Genomic DNA, 15,716 nt, shown 5'->3' with positions numbered 1-15,716 from the left:
ACTGACTGATGGTGCAAGGCAAGAGAGTTGATATCCATTAAGGATATAATGCTGGAAGAACCTTAAGCTGAATTTGTAGCCTGGATAGGGGGATTCTAAATGTGTATTTGCATTCATGCAGTTTTGCAGTTCCAGATAGCCATAGGCTCACTTATATTTTCTGCCTTTGAGCTCTTATGTTAGTGGATGAAGGGAGGATTTTTTTATAAAGTTAGTTTGATGATGTTGTTTTGAAAATTGGTTAGTTATCACTGTGTTTTACTTTGCAATCCTAGGTGGCAGTTGGAAAAGTTTGAGGGAAAACATAATCTACATACTTTTATTTTCCCCAAACTGAAAAACCCTTGCATAATTTAACAATGCAGTGTGCCTCCCACCATTTCTGGCTCTTTTTGAGTGTTAGATGCTAGTAGGGTTGATGAGTTAGTTATAGCAAGGCAAAATAATTCAGTTTTGGTCTTGGTTCTTAGGATGTGCTTTGTGCTAGCAGGGGTCTTACAGCAGCATTAAAGGCAAATGTCACTGTGACAAGCCTCTGCATAACTCTAGGAGTGATGTCTTGGTGTACAGAAAGCAAATCATCTGGAATGTTTTCAGTTTGCTGTGCTCATCCTCTCTCCAAATTCTCCAGTGCCTTGAGCAGCCCAAGAGAGGAGTGGGCTGTGTTTCCCATGGCCTCTCCAAAGCCAGCAGCCAGCCATTTTTAATTTTGCTAAATAATCCCTCTGCTTATCTTTTGTTTTATTTCTTTACTGCAGCAAGCAAAAATGAAGTCCCACTCCCTGGAACACAGGAGCCAGGAGCAACCTTTGTTACAGCCCAAACAGGTACAGAACTGCTGGCAGGGCTCTGAACCAGCTCAGGGCTTCCAGCACCACAGTGAAATCTGTGGTTCCAGACAGCTCTGCAGGGAGTAAATAACAGTCCAGACACCATTAGGGCTGCTCAGCTGGAGGGATTACTTTATGAAGATGGGATGATTTGCTGGAGGTGTTATTTGTGAGTAGTTAGACCTGAGTGAATTCAGGGTAGATTCATAGGGCTGGACTGTGCAGGAGAAGAGTCTTCAAATTACAGAAAATTGAGCTGGAATGGATCTCTGGAGTCATCTAAGTTCAAGGATTTGGCAAAGGGAATTTAATATCAGGTTCTAAGTCGTGTGCTGAACTAAGGCTGAGTGAGTGATTGTGTGGCCCATGGCTGTGATTGTGTGGCCCATGGCTGTGATTGCATGCAACCTGCGGGTCACAGGAGTTAATTCTGGGGCAGCCTGAAAGATGTTTAGAATGCTGGAGGAGGGGGGAATGGAATGGAGAACAGTCGACAGAAATTAAAGAAAAGCTGTTAATCTCTCCCCACCCCCAGCCCAGTGGTAGCAGTAGCCATCTGTCAGGTTGGAAGCAGGCAGGAAACAGGTTTGCTGCTGGCATTTGGCTCTTTTCCTGCACGTTTCTAAGGGGCTGTTCTATATAGATGTTTTACTTCCTACCTCTTTTGCTTTTCACACTCTTGTTTCAGGACATCCTGGGCATTCTCCCAGTGGGGAGCCCTCTGACATCCAGCATCTCCTCTAGTATCACCTCCAGTCTGGCTGCAACGCCCCCGAGCCCCGCCGGCACCAGCAGCATTCCAGGCATGAATGCCAATGCCCTTCCCTTCTATCCAACCAGTGACACCGTTGAGTCTGTCATAGGTAACTTGGCCTTTTTCACTTATGAAAATAGGGCTTCCTCAGCCATGGATCACCAGGTATGAGACTTGGAATAACGTGGGTGTTCCAGTGACCTCCAGTTTTCCGTGTCTGTCAGTGCTGGCAGATGCCTGAAGCTTGTGCTGTGACTGTGACACGTCTGATGTTTCCTGCAGGTCATTTTGGATGAAATTCACCCATGGGACCAACCCAAGGCCTCCGAGCCACTCACTCAGAATGTCACATGGTGTAAAAGGGCCTTAGTTTTAGCTTTGTCAAAGTGACAAAGAGGTCTTGGACTAGGCAGGAAATCACAGGGGCATTTTCCACAGTTACAACCCCTCAGTTCTAAATGACAATTTTATAGTCAGAGCTACCACCTGGTGGATTGTAAGGACTTTGCCCTTTGTAGAGTGTAGGACAGAGGCTGTAAGAGAAAGGAGATCAGGAGAGTCCAGAGAGTGGAGTCACTCTTAGATAGGCACAAGCTTTTTGGTCACCTGTTTTTCTTCTTCTTTTTTTTTCTTTTTTTCCTTTTTTAATTAAATGTAACGTTTCTGAGGTGATCTCACTAATTTGTTAAAAATAATAATAGAAATGAGTGGGCATGTGTGGGATGGAATTATATTGATCATCATTAGTGATGAGGCATGTTCAAATAGATATAACAGTTTCAGGCATTAATAAGCTGTATTTTACCCAATATTAGAACCTCAGAGATGTTTTTCAAGTGCTCCCTTCTCTTGACATTTCTTTTCCAAGTGGCTTTTCAGGGAATCAGGGACAAAGCATAAACCAGACCCAGACATGCCATAAGCCAGCGTTCCTGTATGTAAGGGACAGACTTAAAAGAGCAGTTTGGGGAAGACTTATGGGATCTGCTGTTAATTAATCAGATTTTTGTTTTCATATACCATTTGGGAATACTTTAAGACACAAAGCAACAGGTCAGGTTAAAGAACCTGAACTGAAAAGCTGCCCATGACACTTCTGCCAAACCATCTGAGAGCAGGATGGAGAGTAGGGCCCTGAGAGGTAGCGAGCACAGGCTCCTCTGCATGTAGGCTCTTTGGGCCATCCTATCTCTTGAAGTTGTTGGTCCTTTATAACATAATTGGTACCTCTGTGTCTGGCAGAGTCTGCCTTGGATGACCTGGACCTGAATGAATTCGGAGTGGCTGCCCTGGAGAAGACATTTGACAGCAGCACAGTGCCCCACACGAGTGGCATCATGATAGGTACATGAAAGCAACAGAGCTTTCTTTATCTTCTGCCAAGCAGTGTTGCCCAGTCACCTCAGTGGAGCCAGCCCAACCAAGCTCTAAAACCAGTCCCAAAATTACATTGGTTAAAACAACAATTACAACAAACTCTGGCAACCCCTGAGCATCTTTGAAGTGAGAGCTTGCCCTTACTGACTAGAGCTGAGTTGTTGCCATTGGGCCCAGGTGTCTTGGGGATGTTTCTTGAGACTGAATGGGTCTTGCCTTATTTTTATTTTTCCTTTTTTTTCTCCTTTTTTTTTTCCTTTTTTCGTTTTTTTTTTTTTCTTTTTTCTTTTCTTTTTTTTTTCTTTTTTTTTTTTTGAATGTGTAAGTAGACTCTAGAAGGCATCTGATGCATTTCAAATCAGGCCAAAGTATAACAATTTGCATCTTAAGCAGAAAACTCTCCCTAGCTGTAACAGGAAACTGTAACTCACTGACCTGGTAATGCCATCCATCTGTCAGAGTGTCATCATGGTCTGCTGATTTGGTTCCTGTAATGTCTGTCTCATTTTGATACATGGAGGTGGGCTAAGGCCTCTTCTGCCTGTCTCTGAAGGGTGTCCAGGGAAAAAAGAAATGTCTCAGCCTTTTTGGAAGTGGTTGTAGTTTCTGGCTACCCTTGCTGTGTAAAGCAGGTGTTTGAACAGGAGCTAATTCTGGTTGTCTGAAGGTTTCCAAGGGAACTGCACTGCCTGGAGCTGTACTGAGGTAGGAAAGGACCTGTGGAATGAATATCACTTCCACTTCCCTGCCAAAGATTAGAGGTTTACAGTCCCTGCCTGCTGCCAGCCCTGCTGCTGCTGCTCCCCACCTGCAGTGCCTTAGGGATCCTCCCCTTCTCCCTCTCTTCACATCAGACCTGGGTGTTATGTGGTGACCTAAGGAGGGACACAGATGAGGAGACAGCAGGGCTGAGGTCTCCCTAAATCTGTGAGTGGCAGGCAGAACAACTTCTGGTGTAAGGGAAGTTGATGAATTTTGTGGTTAGGCTTTTGTTTATTTGGGATTTTTTATTAGTGATAGATCCAGGCACTCAGGTATATGTAACTACAGCTAGTCACTGGTTTTTAGTGGTTGAGATCATGAGCTCACCCCACATGGTGGTCTTCTCACTACAGGTTGTTTAGAAGTATTAAAGGCAGAGGCACATGTCTTAGAAGTGAATTTTTCATGACAAAGTATTTCACTAGATATCAAATTCATCTTCTCTAGACTGACAGGGACTGAGCTTGCTCAGAAAACCTTTTGTTCCTTTGGCCACTGAAGGAGTGATTTGTTGAATTGTGGAGGGTTTGAACCTATGTGGGTCATGGGATGGCAGCTTCAGTGCTCCTCTTGAAGGCTGAGAGGGGAATGAAACCTCAGGAGAAGTGGAGGGAATCGCGAGGGGCTCAGGGAGGAGAAAGGGAACCAACACCTGCTGCTCTGAACTCCTGCCTGTGCCCACACCTCATGGTCATACATAGCCATCCTCTCTGTGTGTTCTTTGTCCAGGTGGGAGTTTGCTGCAAAGTTCTGCTCCTGTAAATATCCCCGGGTCCCTTGGAAGCTCTGCCTCCTTTCACTCCGCCTCTCCTTCTCCACCGGTCAGCCTCTCATCGCATTTCCTCCATCAGCCCCAGGGACACTTAAGCCAGTCAGAAAACACATTCCTGGGGACATCAGCTTCTCATGGATCATTAGGTAAATGCACAGTGTGTGTGTCCCATGTACATGCCTGTCTGTGCCATGTAAGTATTTTCTTTTCAGTTGGCTTTGATTTCAATGTGTTGTTTCACTGCTGCCATGTATTTCTTCTTCCCATGAGAACAGCAATGGGACTAGAAGCTGCTTTACCAAAAGTCAGCTAATACCTCATGAGCAAGGGAGCAATTCCCTCTACTTCCCTTGTTTCTAGGCTGGGAAAAGGGGCAGATAGGTTAATTGCCTTGCTCTGATGATGCCTTTCAGGGAAAAGAGCTCTGCCTTTTCCAGTCAGTGGTGCTTTGCTGAGACTTCATACAAAGCTCAGAGCTGAGTCCTCATCTTGGCTTAGTTTAGGTAGGGAATGCAGTTTGCCCTTGGGGCTGCTTGTGGGTCAGATTGGCTTCTGGGAGCTCTAGAGCAGGCCTAGGCCACTGGAACTTCTTTCCTGTTTGGCACTGCACCAGTTCTGCAGTCTGGACTTTCCAAAAATTCAGTGTTCCAGTGTTGTCCCCTTTGCTCCTTCCCCTCCTCGAGGGTCTTTCTCTTGCATGAGGGACTGAAGGGAGAGAAATTACTTTGGTGCTTCAGCTGTATCAAGAAGAACAGGGAATTTAGCAGACAAATCTATTTTATTATCAAGACACAGGATTACCTTGAGAAATAAAACTGTTTGGCCTCCAGGCTACAGGGACACCAGTTTTGCTCATTTCTGTTCATAACAGTAAATATTAATTCTTTCTATTGATGCTAGACATAAATGCCTCTTAAAATCTGAGATACACTTTAATCTTTAATATTCAGCTTAACCTAATAAAATGATTACATGCTTGTGTAAGCTATTTCTGCATGCACTTATCTGTGTAACTGCATCCCTTGTTTGCACAGCCCAAGCCCATGCTTCCATGCTTGCCATTGCTGCTTGTTTGGCTTTAACAGCTTTTACAATTACTGTAATAAATGACATCAGAGGCCATCTCTGCTCTTAATTAGGTTGAGGCTGGCTGTTCGTCCCAGTTTTTGTAAGGAAAGGAAAACTTGCTGTTTCAGGGGAAATGAGTTATGTTTATCTTGACTGTGTATTTATACAAATAAAAAGCCAAAAATTGCAGGAAAATCACAAATGCATTTAAATAATTTATTTATAAAATATATTTTTCCATAAACACAACAAATCTTTTGCTGGGGTTTTGAGAAGATATTGAAATAGTTTCTTAGCAGTTGTCAATCATCTGTTCCATTTAACTTAGTGAATGCACATAACATGTCAAGCGTGTATTTAATCACTTAGTTGTATTGAAATTGAGTTAAAAATACCTAGTTCTGGGCTGGTTTCCACTGTGCTAGGTGCAAAATGTGCAGAGAAGGCTTTCCTTCCCAAGGGAGCTTAATACTTCCAATGTGAAATGAGAACAGCAGATGGAAAGAGGGAGTTAAATTACAAGATCAGCTTGGTCAGCACTGTGGCAGAATTTGTGGCTTGCCAGCATCCTGCTTAATGCTGGATTCCCATTCAAGAAAACTGAGGTTTAAAAAACAAAATGTGAGTTGGGATTCCATTAAAACTTGTTGCTTTCAACTGAGCACCCTTCAGAGCAGCTGAATTGGATCTGTGGTAAGTGGCCTGGGCCAGCAAAGATCCCTTGCTGCTCTGGGAATGAGTTCATGTGCCTCAGCCCTTGGTGAAGACAAGTTACTGTTTTTCAGCTGTATATTTTGTAACTGGTGTGTTGGCTGTGAAGTCAGTGGTGCTGGGATAGACCTCAGTGAGAGGCTGTTGGCTGCAGGGTTCACTTGCAGGCACAGTTTAGCTGCTGTGAGATCAGAGTTACCAATGGCAGCTTGATTTAGGAATGTTCCCAGGCAGTGGTGAGTACCACTGCATGACTCCCACATCCAAGTGGAACAAATTGTGTGGGTAAGAATCCACACTCTTGTCTCAATATTACCTTTTCCTGCTAGTTTTCCCCTGAATGCAAAGTGTGGCTGCTTATTTTAAGTGAAAATTATTGGAAGAGTATGAACACTGGACTCTGTAAAAATAACCAGTTTTTTCTACAACTGATATTCTACTACTTTGTTTCCTGGGCCTTGAATTTCTTCCTGTTCTTTATTTGAACAAGCTAAAATAGGGAAATGTCTAATTAGTTTTCTCTGATGCTGCTCACTAGCTTAGTGCTAGAACTCTGCAGAGGACGAAGCAGATACAGATACTATTGTCCCTACTTGTTTATAAACAGGATTTTCCAGTTCTGTTCCTTGTGTATGGAAACAATAATGACTTGGAGCATTTTTGTATCACTGTTTGGAAGTGAGGCTCTTTTTCCAAGCCCTACACTAAGGAGACAAAACCAGAAGTTTCTTAGGGTGTAGGGTCGAGGAAGCACCATGTGGGCTCTGTGAACCACCTCTGGTGGCTGTGCTGCACTGAAAAGTGGGGAGGTAGGAGCAGGTCAGGGGTTCTGCTGAAAGAAAGAGCATTTAAGCTGGCAGTCAGCTCTGCTGTAGAAGTGATGCTTCTAAAACCAGCTTGATCCAAGAGTTGCCTCCACTCAGTGTAGTGGTTCCTCCCTAAAGGAGGAGTATCACTAAAGTATCACTAAAGATGAGGCCTGATGGTGTGAAATTTCCCTGTAAAGCCCCTCTGTGATGGACTCCAGGGGAATAGGGATGAAACTGATTCTTAAGATGAAATTTTTATCCTGTCTACACATTTTTGAATCCTGGATTTCACAGGGTTAGGGAGGAAATAAGGAAATTGCCAGCACCTGTGACATAACCCTCTCTATTTCCCTGTGAAACAGGTTTAAATGGGATGAACAGCAGCATATGGGAACACTTTGCTTCGGGGAGTTTTTCGCCCAGTACCTCACCTGCATTTCTGTCAGGTCCAGGTGCTGCGGAGATGGCACGGCTACGACAAGAACTGGATGAAGCCAACGGCACAATAAAGCAGTGGGAAGAGTCTTGGAAACAAGCCAAGCAGGTACTTGGGCAAATCCTGGGATTAGGGAGTGTGAAGGAGAAGGGGGTGTCAGCCTTTCAGCAGGCTCTTTCTGGACACGGAGGTGATGGACAGAGCTGTAGGTTTTACAAGTTCTCAGTATTCTTTCCTCTCCCTTGGAAATCAAATCACCGGGCCTGGTGTGTTCAGGTGCTGGAAGTGCAAGGCCAGATGTCACAACAGATGCTCTGAAGTGTTTGACAGTGTCTCAGAGCTTTGATCCGTGAGAATTTGTCAGTATACAAAGTTCATCCCCTGAATGCTGCGAGCCAGATGAGTAGAACCACAGCCCAAGCAGATGGGATATATGGAGTGAGCAGTGCCTTGAAGTAAGGCTCCAAACGTGTTTCAGAATTTGGGAACAGGGCAGAATGGTCAGAACTGGTGTGAGGAGTGTATGGAAATTGATAGTTTTGCCTGGGTTTCTCTTTGGAGACAGACCAAGTTTTCAGACCGCTTCTTTTACCCTCTTTGTTGGAACTTGCAGGCTTGTGATGCTTGGAAAAAGGAGGCAGAGGAGGCAAATGATCGCGCCAACACAGCTAACATGGAATGTGAACTGGCCCGGGAGCAGAGGGAAGCCTTGGAGCTGCAAGTGAAGAAACTGCAGGAGGAGCTGGAGAGGATCCACACCGGCCAGGACCCGCAGTTCCTGCGCTCCTTCTCTGACCTGGAGACGCTCTCGCTCTCATCGCTCTACACCCTGCAGAAACAGCTGCGGGCAAACCTGGAGAAGGTGGACAAGGTGAGTGCCAGGGCCTGGCAGGGCAGGCTCTGCCCTCTCTGCTCCTGCAGGTTGCAGCTTTTCCCTTTTTCTCCAATAGACCCAGAAATCAGAAGCCTATCAGAACATTTCCAGGTAGATGAAATCAAAGTGAGCTCTAGCTGGCTCACAGGAAGATGACTCCATCTTCCTTGTGCTTAAAGTGCTGAGTTTAAATCAATCAAAGCTGCTCTGTTGATCCTAAAGATCCTGAAAGGCATCACACTGTGCTGCTTTACTTTTGCTTCAGGAGATGAACAGGGTAGACAGCTGCAAGTTCTCCCTGCCCTTCCTCAAGCCACTGCGCTGTGTGTGTGTCTTGGTTTGGAATTGGAATGGAGAATGTAAAACCCCCTCCCTCTAAATTATTACAATTTTGCAATTAGGAGCTTTCAGGCACAAATATGGGAATAGGAAGAACGGTTCTTTACCAGGAATATTAAAAAATACAAATGCAGTAATACAAACAAGCAAGCAAACAAACAAAAGTCCTAGAAAACCCTGATGGAGTCAGGAATATGACCTGACACCCTGTTGTCAGGGTGCTGGAAGCAGTCCAAATAAATCCTCCTGGAGTATGGTTCCAGGAATATGGAATATAGAATGTGGTTCTGTTGGAGTAGAGATGATCCTGTAGACAGGTTCAGTGGTGGTGAGATGAGTCCGCTCTTCCTCTGGGAATCCAGTGAAAAGAGGAATGTCTGGGGTCCCTGTGTCCCCATTTTTATCTGGGTAGGGAATGGTTGGCTCCTCCCCACTGGGTGGAGCATCTCCCAATGGATGATGGAATGTGTCAGTCACTGGTGAGCCTCAATGGCCCATGAACAGAAGATATCCCCGAGGGTGGGCAGTGGTGACAGAGATCACAAACCCTGCCCCACCTGGTTTAACAGCTGGGCTGTTATCAGAGGGCATCCACCCTCCTCCCCTGGAGTTACAAGAGATAAAGAAAAAAGAAACCATCCCCCAACTGCTTTCTACAGCTGAAACAGAACACACATTTTTGGTGACATAACCCAGGACAGTGTGTGACGCTGGCGCCGTGGCCTGTCCCCTCTCTTGCAGGCGGTGTTTCAGATGCAGTCAGTGAAATGCCTTAAGTGTCAGGAGGAGAACCGGGTGGTGCTGCCGTGCCAACACGCGGTGCTGTGCGAGACGTGCGCCGAGGAGGGCGAGTGCCCCATCTGCCACCCCAACAGGCCCCACCCTCTGCAGTCGTGACCTCCCGAGGACACTCCTTCTGAGCATATCCTAGAGAACTTTTTAACTTTATACATACGTACATATATATATGTATGTGTATATATATATATGTATATATGTGTGTGGATGGGCGTGGCTGTGCGCGCCTAGGGACGCGCACACACACGCACATGCACACATGAAAAAACAGAAAATTAGTTGCAGAGCACTTTTTAATATTTTACATCCCGTATCTAAACTGCCCCTCACCCGTGCCCCACTAATTCTAACTCTTGATGAACTTTGAGAGCTGTTTTTAATACAGATCAAAGGGCCATTTGCAAAGAGTCTGTGTTTCTCCTCTTTTCTATTTAGGTGATAACAAATTTTTGACTATTTCCAGAAGGACTTAGAGTGGGCAAGAGGGGCTTCCACGTGCTTTCCAGAGGAAGAGTTGAGATCGTGGGGAGGATCGAGGTGGATTGAAATGACTTGCTCATGCCTTCGGTCCCCCTGCTCTTTCACTGACCCAGCTTGGTTAAAGCCGTCCTCCCTGATGGGAGCTCTGCCAGGCTCCTGCCTGCAGGGCCTCACACTGCCCAGCTCTGAATGTGCAGGAGCTTTGTCTGTCATTTAATCAGCAAAGTTCACTTTTTAAATTTTTTTACACTCTTTGTATATTTGTATGAAAAGAAGAAAAGAGGGGAAAAAAAACTTTATATTGGACCTAGAGCAAGCCAAGCCCCAAAATTCAGTGACCAATGTTCACTGCTGATGCAGCCAACATGTTCCAGGTCTGAACAGCCTTAGAAGTATTGCCCTTGGGTGAGCCAGAGCCCTTTATGAAGGAAATTTGGATGCAGAGGTTAGTTCTCTCCAGGCACTCCTTTGTCTGGCAACTGTCTAGAGACTTTTTACTGTTTCAGAACAGATTAGTTTTGTTTTAGCCACAGGGACCTGATTTGTAGTCACTGCTGAAGTGTATGAACCAATTCCAGGTAGGCTGAGGACATTTTTGTTGCCTGTGTCAGCAGCTTAAGGGTAGTTTGTGGATTGCTGGAGATGTATGGTGACAGAAATTGTCCAGCAGGACAGAAATGCCACCAGCTCAGACCTGTCCAGCAGCTGAGCTTTCCTGTGACTTTCCTTAGCAGCATGTCCATTGGATTTTCACATCAGGTGGATTGCAGTAACCTGCTGGGATCTCAACCAAAAGGCCACTCAGTTGACTAAACGTTTTTATTTTGCACAGAGACGCTCCTGTGCTGCCCCTCCATGACCTGGAAAAGCACTGGAACCTCCAGCTGCCCACTATTGTAGGAAAACTGAATTTTTACCAGAGCCTCTCAGAAAGCTTCATATTTAATACAAACACATAATTAGGTTTGCTTCCATAATTCCACCTTTCCTCTCCATGGAAGGGGTTAATATGCATTCCCAGATGATCTCTTAAGTGCAGCTCTGTGTAGTTCTTTTTTATGTTTTCCCATTAACTTGTTTTTGGGTTTTTTGGTAAAAATGCTTTTTTTTCCATGTGTATTTTATTGTAACTAGCATCAGGTTTTTAAATTTTTTTTTAATGGAGAGACACTGTTGAGTGACTATTGTGGCTATGTTGTTTGGTTATAGCCTTTGAATGTCTGTGCCATGGGGCAGCACATCTGCCTTGGTCTGATCTTAAGGAAAGACCTTTTATTAAAATACGTGAACATTTCTCTTTTTTTAGGAAAAATAAAAAATAAAAAAAAAATTAAAAGTGGGGGGGGAGGAGGAGGAAAAAGCCCAATTAAGAAAAAAAAAATTTACTAAAAAGTTTTTTTGTAACTAACTTAAATCATAGGAAATAAATTCTTGAATCAGGTCTTTAATATTTATAAGCAGCAGAGCTGATCAGCCCGTTTTTGGCTATGGTTTGTAACACTTTTTATGAGCGTGGGGGTTTCTCTGCTCCTCTGCCTCCCCGGGGGCTGCTCAGGGGTGATGCTGCCTTTTGCCAACCCTCTTTTTCCAGATGTGTCCAGCACCAGCTCCGTGATTCCAACAGGGAATCCCCCCACGTGGAATTTGTCCCCTGAGGGCAGCCTGGGCTGTCTCCATGGGATTTTCAGTCACGGGGTGATGCAGGACTTGGGGGGGTTAAGGGGAAAGAGCTCTTTGCCCCCAGTTTCCCTGGGGTACAAGGAAAAATTCCAGGCCAGAGAAAATGTGTTTTTCCCTTTTGAGTAAAACAGTTTCTCTGTTTTAAAACTTATACTGAAGGACCAAAGAATTCAGAATTTCACCTGTTTGTGGCCCTTAAATTTTAACTTTCCATTGCCACACTGCACTCATGGCAGAGCAGCTTGAAGGAATTAGCACTAGACCCTTCCCTTGCCCCCACCCCAACCTCTCTCAGCACTCTCTTTGCACAAGCACATAGACTTTCTCACTTTCCTCTGGTTCTTGAAGAAACACTTCCTAAATTTAGGTTTCTATCAATTTGTTTGCTGCTTTAAAAAAAAAAGGCGAGGAATATTGAAATGTGAATTTATTTTCTTAAGCATCAGATGGAAAAGAGAACTTGATCTTTGCATATTTTGTGGATGTTCTGGTGGGCCATTTAAAGACAATTTCCGAACCAAATGAGGTGGGAGCAGGAGGAAGGAGCAGCATTCCTGACCCACTCCAGCAGTTGTTGCTGCCTGCTCCGTGCAGGAAGGACAAACCACAATCACAGCACTGCAGCTGAGGCTTAAGAGTCTGTGATCAGCTTTTGTATGGTGTCAAAAGAGCTGATATAAACCTGGTGCTAATAAGTGCAGCCCCTGTCACGTACTGTCAGGCTTCCTTCTGAAGCAGGAACTCCCTTTAAGGACACACAGTAACACAGCAGAGCTGAGGGGGCTTCAAAGCAAATGTGGGGTCCACAGGGTTCCCTGGGGAGCAGCCCAGCTGAACAGCCCTAACCTCACACACACTCCTTAGTGGATAATGACATTTTCCTCCCCAAATTTTTGGGAGCTTCAGAAGAGCTGACCTTGGTGACGAATTGGGCAGGTCAGACACTTCTGAGCTGGGGGAAGGGAGTTGTGGTTGTGTTGTAAAACCACAACATCCTAAAGGTCAATGAACTTTCACATTATTACAGAAAACCAGCCTAGAAGCAGGTGGCTTGGGATAAAACTAGCCTGGGTAGAGCCAGAGCAACAAGCAGGGTCAGAGCTGTAGGTGAGAGCCAGGAGCTGAAGGATTTTAGCATTTTGGGCCAACAGGACCACTTGGAGCTCCTCTCCAGCCTTAGGTGCCGTAGCCGTGTGCCCGCTGTGGCATGGGAGGGACCCGGGACAGGGCTCGGAGCTGGAGCACATTTCTTAAAGCAGATCCCACCCCTGGGGGTCCCTGCAGCTGATCCCTGCAGCAAAGGGTTTTACACTTTTGTACATCTCTGAAGCTGAACCTGAGCCACTGGCAAGGCTTGTGCAGCTGAGACAATGAAGAGAACTCCTTACCCTGGGAGGAAGCCCATAACACTGAATGGACTCAGTCATCCCTTGCTGTTCCACCAGCCTCTGAACCTCCTCTCTTCCTCCTTTTCCCCTATCTGAGAAGGAAGAATATTACCAGTGTTTTCCTCCAGAGTTATAATCCTTGGAGTGATGGCCAACAGCAAAATAGATGTTACTGATGTAAAACCTAGTATTTTAAAGGTGAAGTATTCCTGCAAAGTAGTGACTGCATTGGAGAGATTTCTGGGGCTTCCCCACTCCGTAGCTTCCAATGTTAAAACAAAATAAATACAGTATACGTTTTAAAAAAATAATAATAATACACACTGCAGTATTTCTGGTGGCAATTCTTGCCCAGTCCCTTCCCTGCTTTCCCCAGGAGGAAGGGCACTGGGCAGAGGCGCCCCTAGTCCGTGTAGAAGTTGGCAGAATGGTGATCAGTGGTGTAAAACGTGTTGTTGATTCCATGTATAGAACTGTGATTTCAGCTGTCGTTCTCTCGTACTCTGTAAATATGTGTTTTGGCTGTCGGAAACCTGGTTTAGACTCTTTTCTTGGCAGAGTGAATTTGCATGTGGGGCTGGAAAGAACTCAATCTGTGTCACAGTTTCCAAGGGCAGGATGGATTTTTTTTTTTTTTAGAGGACAATAAATTTTTATTTTTTTGCTAAGAAAAAAAAATACAAACTGAAGCTGTGTGTGCGTGTGTGTGTGCGCATGCGTGCCCGGGTGGATGTGCAGCCCCAGGCTCTGCTCTGGGCCTTGGGAGGGTGGAGAAATCTGGGCTTTGGAGCCTTCACAACAACAGATCTGTGGCCAATTTTCACACAACCAAAAATAATTTCTCTCTGAGCTCCTCTCCCTTTCTGGGTTGTTGCAATTCATTTTCCTGATGGAGGTGTGGTGAAAGAGGGGGAGCATCAATGCAATGTGGTTAAGGTGGGGCAGAGACCCCTTTGGAAGTGGCAAATTCAAAAATTTCCTACCCAAATTCTTGGTCTGGACCCAAATTCATGTCCTGGAAGAGCCAGGCTGGGCAGAGGTGAGCTGTGCCCGCAGTGGGTACTAACAGTGTTTTGTGTGTTGGCACCTAAAAGAATACACCTGGCCTGTGGAGCCAAGAATCAGTGTTACTTTTGGTCTAATTAATGCTTCAAAGATACATCAACCACTTTGCATTAGTCCAATCATAACAATAATCTGAATGGGTCCATTTGTATTGCAGATTATTGGTGACACAATAAAATCAGTAGCTCCAAGTGTCGGGTTCTTCACCAGGATTAGGAGGGTGATGATGGAAATTTCTTCCTCCTCATCGTTCTTGCATTTGCTAAGAGCTGGTTTTGTGTGCTTCAAACCTTATTTTTTAATCCTTGTGCTGTTCTCCTGCTCCATGGGATTAGTTGTACTCTGACTACTTAAGGTTTATTAGTCTCTCTGTAAAAGGTGGGATTTCATTTAGGATGGGAGAAGACCCACACAACTGCCTGGAGCTGAGCAAAAATTAAGCTAAAGCACCTTGAATAATAGAGTGCAAACAACCTCAAAAGAGAGGTCAGCCCTTGCCACCTGCTCCCTGGGACACCCTGGCTGGCAGCAGCCCAGGGCAAGGTGGGACACAGTGATTAAAAGAAAAAAAAAAGAGCTAAAAAATGAGCTGAGACAACATTCAAACCTCCACCTTCAAGTAATAAAGCTCATAATAAAGTGTGAGGTGGCTGCCAGCCGGTGCCAGCTCCAGATGAGTGCGGGGTGCAGGCACAGCGTGCGGGGCCTGGCTGAAGTGACACCCTGGGACAGCGTCCCCACAATCCCAGAGCCAGCTCTGCAATATTATTTCTCTGCACTGAAACCTAAGCCAGCAAATGGCTTCCTTGAGAGCCCGCAGCGCCTTAATCCCTCCTGCTGTGGGCTCTGTCACACAGATACCAAAGGAGCTTTTTTCTTTTCCCACCCCCGCATCCAGGATTTGACCTGAGCTGACCCAGCGGCTGCTCTGCCCACCGAGGAGCAGCTGGTGCTCAGGCACCCGGGAGGGGGATGCTTTTAATTCCCTGGTGCCTGGCAGCTCCCAGGGACCTGCTGCAGCTCAAACACGGCCACCCCTGTGCAGGGTGGGGGTGGAGGGAGCTCCAGGTGTATAATTAGTACTAATTGCAACGAAAAAAAGCTCAAAAAACCCAACAAAATGTTACAACCACCTGCCTTGTCAGGCGTTTTTGCTGTCATATTGGGTTACCCCATATGGATGCACCCTGCAGAGCCTGCCACCACTTCCAGGGGGACCCAGGTCCCTGGCACGGGCTGGCAGTGATGCCAGGGACCAGCACCCCATGCCTGGTGTCAGCTCTCCAAAATGCCTCCTGGTTTGGCTGCCAGGGCTGCGATGCTCTTGATTGCTGCCCAGGCTCCAGCAAGATCCCAGGCTTCCAGGAGGTCAGTAAAATTGGTGGTTAAATAAAAAAAAAGCCCAAACAGACACAGGAGGTATGCATATTTTAAAAATGGAGAAATTCAGCGGCTCCCACCAGACCTCAAATGCCTTGTCCCACCCCAGTGTGCTGCTGCTCCCAGCCACTGCCCCGAAGCACACAGCCCACGCATCAGCTCTGTGTCTTTTCATTTAAAATAAGAGGCTTAT

General features: G+C 45.7%; 1 protein-coding gene across 5 annotated transcripts in view; it reads left to right on the top strand.

Annotated features, from left to right (window-relative positions):
* The window catches only part of UNK (unk zinc finger), a 46,626-nt gene extending 31,599 nt beyond the window's left edge, over positions 1-15,027 (top strand). For 2 of the 5 annotated variants that reach the window (XM_063408868.1, XM_063408867.1), the window contains exons 11-17: positions 759-827; positions 1,519-1,693; positions 2,827-2,928; positions 4,453-4,641; positions 7,446-7,627; positions 8,133-8,390; positions 9,474-15,027. In XM_063408868.1, the coding sequence (XP_063264938.1) occupies positions 759-827; positions 1,519-1,693; positions 2,827-2,928; positions 4,453-4,641; positions 7,446-7,627; positions 8,133-8,390; positions 9,474-9,629 (1,131 nt within the window). In that variant the 3' untranslated portion in view covers positions 9,630-15,027. The remainder of the gene's footprint in view (positions 1-758; positions 828-1,518; positions 1,694-2,826; positions 2,929-4,452; positions 4,642-7,445; positions 7,628-8,132; positions 8,391-9,473) is intronic. The other 3 variants (XM_063408870.1, XM_063408869.1, XM_063408871.1) reach the window with 3 other exon arrangements.
* The last annotated feature ends 689 nt before the right edge of the window (positions 15,028-15,716 follow it).

Source organism: Prinia subflava, chromosome 12, assembly GCF_021018805.1.
Source record: "Prinia subflava isolate CZ2003 ecotype Zambia chromosome 12, Cam_Psub_1.2, whole genome shotgun sequence".
In the NCBI taxonomy this organism is placed as follows: domain Eukaryota; kingdom Metazoa; phylum Chordata; class Aves; order Passeriformes; family Cisticolidae; genus Prinia; species Prinia subflava.
Note: the sequence above shows the minus strand (reverse complement) of the source record. Positions and strands in the feature narration are given on the sequence as shown.